Consider the following 6,380-nt stretch of genomic DNA (forward strand, 5'->3'; position numbering starts at 1 on the left):
GGGATGCGTTAGGGAAAACATAATATTAGTAGGAGATACGGCTTGTTCCTCATACGGTGAGACCTATATAGCAAGTAGTAGAGCAAGTCCTATCAGTAGGGACGACGATGACACTCAATCGTCGAGCTGACGTAGCAGGAGTTCAGCCAGTTCATCCACCTCTTGGGTGATTACCTCTACCCTTTGCTCAGCTCGTACAGCCCTTGCTTCGGCTGTAAAAAGTTGAAGCTTGAGGCTGATTATTGCTTCCTCGAGAGAGCGTAGATAGTCTGTATCACCCTTTTGAATCATGCGTGGATCTGATGGGGCTTTCGATAGGTGGGGTTCACTGCGTGCCTCCTCTACATCCTTCCCTTCATCTAACTCCTGGTCAGATTCGCCATATTCGTAATCAGTTACCACATATTCTTTTGGTTCCACTTCGGGTCCAACGTCATGGGCTCCCCCTTGCCCTTCTTCGGGATCCTCCTCAAGCATTCCTTGAGCCACTGGTGCTTGATAGAAATGTACCCCTTGCTGATCATCATCCATGGTGACTGCATGGGGGCGCGGGAACAAGTCATGTTTTGATTATTCCTATAGTATATTTTTAGTTATTTAAGCTTTGAGTTCCCTAGAGTTTTTGGAGAGTGAGGTAGGCTTTTGGATTCATTTCCCGCTATGATTACTCCCGAACACATGCTGGTCGTATTCTGAATAAATATAGTTGATCAGGCTATATTTATCCCTAATATGACTACATAACTGCCCAGGTTTAATCATAGTGTTCAATTTCCTCCAGAGGCTTTTATTAGATGTTGTTAGATTATTATCGTAGTATGCGCACATAAGTGTGAGATTCTTGTGTTGTTCAGAGTTATTTAGTCCCATTGTGTTTATAGTTGCATATCATGTATGGTTAGATATGCTAGTTCACTATAAACATTGCTCTGATACCAACCTGTCACACCCCCGAACCAGACGGCGGAAACGTCCGGGGGCTCGTGTGACTAACAATTGAATAATCATCACAATAAATATACATGAATCATAACACGATCATCGCCAACATTACATAATACAATTGGCATTGTTTACATCAAGTACATTGTTAAAATACATAAGTTCACATTGTTAAAAGTACGATAAGTGTTGTTACATAAAACAAAACCCTACACACTTGCATATCTTCCAGCTTAACGATTACGTGAGAATACAAGTTATTTTGAAAACGGTCAACATATATAATGTTGGTGAGTTCATAAGTATGTTTGAGTAAAAGCCTTTGTATCTTTCATAAAAACCCAGAAAATCCGATATTTTCTGAAAAATGTCTGAAAATGTTGTAGAAATCAAGTATAAATGCATGTGCGAATTTCATAGTTATAGTTTATAAAAGAGTAGTTTAGTTTCATTGTATTGTGAATAAATGATAAATGTATATGAATAATTTCCCCCAGAAAATCCGATATTTTCTGATTTATAACAATGTCTAGATTCTTGTATCGTTAAATAAGTTGTTCTGCATTGACACAATCGAAGAGTTTATCTTCGAAAGTTTACTTTTGTAATTGAATCCCTATATGAGCCGTTATAACCATGCATGATAATGAGTAGGTCGCCCCTCTTGGTATTTTTCCAAATGCCGGTCTTGCTAAGGATGTTGTCGCCCTAGACTGGTCTAGTCTAGTTGTAGCGAACAGCTAAGGCGTGGGGGGTCACCCCGTATAAATCTATACACAAACTCCTGCTTTCTTACCAGGAAACTCTGATTATAACTACAGGCTACGATTGTACACTCAAAGGTGCCAACCGACAAGTCTCACTAGATTCTCAACCACTTTTTGTACTATGTTTAATGTTTACGTATTTGTGAGATGTTTTTATATTCGAAAGGTACATGAATAAGTTTACGAAGTTTAATGATTACATAAGGGTATCGTTACGGCTTACTAACACATGAAATTTCCATTCCAAGCCCCATTAGCATGAAATTTGGCCACAAAGGCCCAATCACATGTAAAAGGGTAATTTAGGACCAATAGGCATGTAAATGGGCCACAAAAGCCCAATAAACATGAAATCCATAACTTAGGCTCAAATTAACATGTAAGTGGGCCACAAAACCCAATAAACATGTCATGGAAAACATTGGGCTCAATACACACTTAATTGGGCCCTTAGGGCCCAATGGCCAAGTAATGTGAATATTAGGCCCAATAAATAGTTATCGACGTATTTCGTTCGTTTGTTTTGTTCCGTTGTTTGTTTTAGCTCAAGGTTTACTAGATGGATGATAAGAAGCTTTCTTTTGTAAAAATGACATTTTTTGCCAATAATCCTCCAATTTTTAATTAAGACCCAAAGTTTTGTAAAAATGACACTTTAGTCCATAATTTATAAAAATTTGTAATTTTATCCCAAATGTCTAGAAACTTACGGTTTTAACCCAAAATATTTTCACATTTAAAACCCTGTTTCGCAGAAAAATACAATTTCAGCCCCTTGTTTGTTAAAGTTTACACTATCGGCCCAATTTTTGGAAAACTTTACATTTTTGGTCCAATTTGAAAATAAATGATATTTTCACCTCTAAATTTGGTTATTTTACATTTATGACTCAAAATTTGACAAAATAACATTTAGTAGCCTTAAAACTTCATTTTTTTCGCAAATTGGGCCCAAAGGCCGTGAGGCCCAAAAGTTTGGCCCAATAAGCTTAAATTTGCATTTTTGACCCTTTTAAAAGTATGTTTAGCATAAAAATACTTTTTTATACATTTACGACCTGTTTGGCCCTTTTAAAAACAGAATTTTCACTTTTTACCCATATCTTTTGTTTTCTTGACAAATTTGACCTTTAAAAAGGTTTTTGTTGAATTCTTTTGCATCTTAAACATGTGTTCACTTTTAGCTTGATAATATGATGTATATAGTGTTGTAGTTCTTAGATCTTTGCTACATATTACTTAAAATTTCGAGATTCACTAAGATCTAACACATTTTTACCAAATAAGCTAAGAATTCACACAAAACATGCATATAACACATAGATCTACACATTTTACTTGCATTCTCCCCCAAAAATCATATGAAAACCGAAAACAAGGGGGTATGAACTCACCTTTGCTTTAATGTTTCGGTTTTGACGAAGAAATGAAGAAGATTTTGGTCCTAGCAAGCTTTCTTGAGTAGATTTCGAACCTAAGAAGTTCTAGGAAGCAAAATCACCAAAAACTTTGCTTAAAAGAGTGATCTAACTTGAGAATGGAGTTATAAACTTGGATGTGTAAAGACTTACCAAGAAGTGATGATTATCTTGTGAAAACCTTCTTGAAACACGAGCAATTTTCGAGATTTTTGATGGAAGGAGTAGGGTGATCCTTGAGAGTGTTTGAGAGAATTTGGTGTAGTGTGTGTGTGTGTATGTTGTCTTCGGCGGAGAGTAGAAGAGGAGAGGGGAAGGGAGATGGTGAAATGACTAGCATGGATGTATGGAAGATCTTGGCATTGATACATGTTGGGCAATATGGAGGTGGCACTCCAAAGTCAACTCTTCTCCCATTTCACTTATTTTCCCTTTTTTTTATTTAAACATGGGCCGATATTTTTGGTCCAAGAGAAAGGGTGGAGTAGATTGGGCCCATTAACTTTAGCTAGGATATTTGGATCCTAAACATAAAAAATTTCGGCCCATTGGGCTCTTGGAAGCATTCACGGCCCAATTAGAATAAAAGAATGGGCTTATGGCTCACTAATGGTTAATTGAATTAGTTATGGCTCAATAAGGCCCATTAGGGTTAATATGAATCATTCTAGACCCAAATAGTCCAAAATGTTTTAGATTTATGAATTGGGTCCAATTAGGATCCAATTAGGGCTTCTAAGTCCAATAAAGTTGAATTGGGTGCTTATTGGTCCATTAGGCCCAATAAGGAAATTCTAGTCCAATATGGACTTAAACCGGGATCTTAGGGCTTCAGACTCTTTGATGAACATGAATGGTGAATCTAAATGAGCATTGAGTGAGATTTACTTGGAGTATATGTTTTACAATAGATGAATGGTTACACAGGAATAGAATTTCCTAGCTAAAATGTCAGTTGTGACAATGTTAGATCTGTATCCTGGTATATAGGATGTTGTTATATTGTAGTAATCTGTTAGATCTGTATCCTGGTATTTAGGATGTTGCTATGCGGTAGTGATCTATAGATCTGCCTGTTTATCTGTTTACTGACTATATGTTTATCTGTTGCGTATATCGACATAGTGTGGTTGGGTTGAGACTGTACTGCTTTGTGCTTCCATCAACAAATCTAGCATGGTAAGGTTGAGGCCACCTTCCAACAAACCTGGATTGTTGGGTTGAGGCCACGTTCCAACAAACCCGGTATGGTTGGGTTGAGACTGGAGGTCAATAAACTTGGTATGGTAAGGTTGAGGCCACGTGCCAACAAACCTGGATTGTTGGGTTGAGGCCACGTGCCAACAAACCCTGGACGATTCAGTTGAGGTCTTACTGCTCTGTGTTGTAAACCAACAAACCCAGTATGATTGGGTTGAGGTGAAGGACCAACAAACCCTGTATGCATGTTTGTTGTATATGTTATATGTTTGTGTGGTGGTATTTTAGGGGAAGTCACTAAGGGACCGTTTGATAGTTGCTGTCTGGGAAAGTGCTGTATGGGAAAGTGTTGTCTGGGAAAGTTTTCTGACTGGGAAAGAAACAATGCTGTTTGATTGTACATATGACTGACTGTGCTGAATGATGAAAAATGACCATATTACCCTGCTGTTCTATTCTGTGATGGATGAAGTTGCTGAATGATTATAAAAATATATAAATTATCATACAAAATCAAAATTACACAATAATCATTTAAAAATCCGAATACAAATTGTCTTACAAAGTAATTAAACATAAATCAATCAAAATCCAAATAGAAACATACTGAAATTGAAAATAACATACTAATTTGCATACATCTCTAAAGTAAACCGGGTGAAAGTAGTTGATTAGCAATCTGCTCACGCAAAGTAGTCATGTATTCAACGGCTTATGAACCCCACTCTATGCCTTGTGTGTTTTCGCCTTCAATTCCTCCACCGTGCACATCAAGATTAACCATAACGTTCTCTTCAAAATTTTCAAATAACTCATCTTGGATATTGTATTTCCTTATAAAATTATGGACCGCGACACAAGCAATGACTATGTCTCTTTGTATCGGAAAAGGATAAGGAGCCATTTGTTTTAAGATTGGGAATCTCGCCTTCAATACACCATAAGCACGCTCAATAACATTTCTAAGTTGTGCATGAACAAGATTGAACCTTTCTTCTTTAGTTAAAGGTCGACGTCCTCGAAAATCGGCTAACCAATACCTAGTGCCACGGTACGGAGCCATGAACCCACGAGTGTTGGTATATGCGGCATCACAAATATAATATTTATCTGTAGGTGAGTGACATTTATTATATAAAGAATATAGATAATAAAATTTATATAAAGAATATAGATAAACTTATATAAATATTAGAAACCTGGTGGAGGGAATGGAAATCCGGAAGACGGATTGAATGCAACTTCTTTCAAAACTCTTGAATCATGTGTTATGCCTTCCCATCCAACCCATACAAAGGTGAATATCATATCAAAATCACAAATTCCTAATACATTTTGATAACATTCACCTTTTCCTCTTCCCCTATACCTCGTTTGTTGATCAACGGGCACAACTGCATGTACAAGAGTTCCATCTAGTGCACCTATTACTCCGGAAAATATAGCTTTTAACCGTCTTTGTCGTTCTGAGGCATGTCTTGTTGGATTAGGATTTGTTGGTACTATAATTTCTTTTGCAAAACACATCATTGCATTTAAGACCTCATGAAAACATTGATGAATGGTTTGTGTGGAGTGATGAAATCTTCCTTTAACCGCTCGAAAACGTTCATTATGTCCTATAACATGTAAAAACATAGCCATCTTCTCTTCAATGCTTATCGTTCTACTAGCTTGCAACCAACTTCTTTGCGTAAAATGATTGCATAATAATACAAATGCCTCTTGTGTAAGACGCATCATATCGTAACATTCGATAGGGTCCCCGTGTATCAAATCTTGCGTATACGCATACCCGCTCGAATCGTTATCTCTTATTCTATGAATTTTTTTTAGCCTTGGCCGGTTTAACCTCAACAATACAAGACAAGTAAAAGAAAAGCTAAAGCTTCACCATTAGAAATCATACTTGACCTGTAAAATACAATTACATATAACATGTCAAATATAAAATAAACAACCAAAATATTTATAATATGTCAAATATAAAGTAAATAACAAAAAAAAATATTTATCTAATAACACAAAAGTGATGCACCAAAACCTAACATCC

At 36.6% G+C, this 6,380-nt stretch overlaps 1 protein-coding gene across 1 annotated transcript; it reads right to left on the reverse strand.

Annotated features, from left to right (window-relative positions):
- Window positions 1-5,039: 5,039 nt before the first annotated feature.
- LOC145131161 (uncharacterized) lies at window positions 5,040-6,070 on the reverse strand. The gene is made up of 2 exons (XM_079065890.1): window positions 5,527-6,070; window positions 5,040-5,437 (listed from the first exon to the last, which is right to left on the reverse strand). The coding sequence occupies exons 1-2, from the start codon at window positions 6,068-6,070 to the stop codon at window positions 5,040-5,042; spliced, it is 942 nt and encodes a 313-aa protein (XP_078922016.1).
- Window positions 6,071-6,380: the final 310 nt, after the last annotated feature.

This window comes from Lactuca virosa, chromosome 8 (assembly GCF_052849685.1).
Source record: "Lactuca virosa cultivar CGN04683 chromosome 8, Lactuca_virosa_CGN04683_v6, whole genome shotgun sequence".
Classification (NCBI taxonomy): Eukaryota; Viridiplantae; Streptophyta; class Magnoliopsida; order Asterales; family Asteraceae; genus Lactuca; species Lactuca virosa.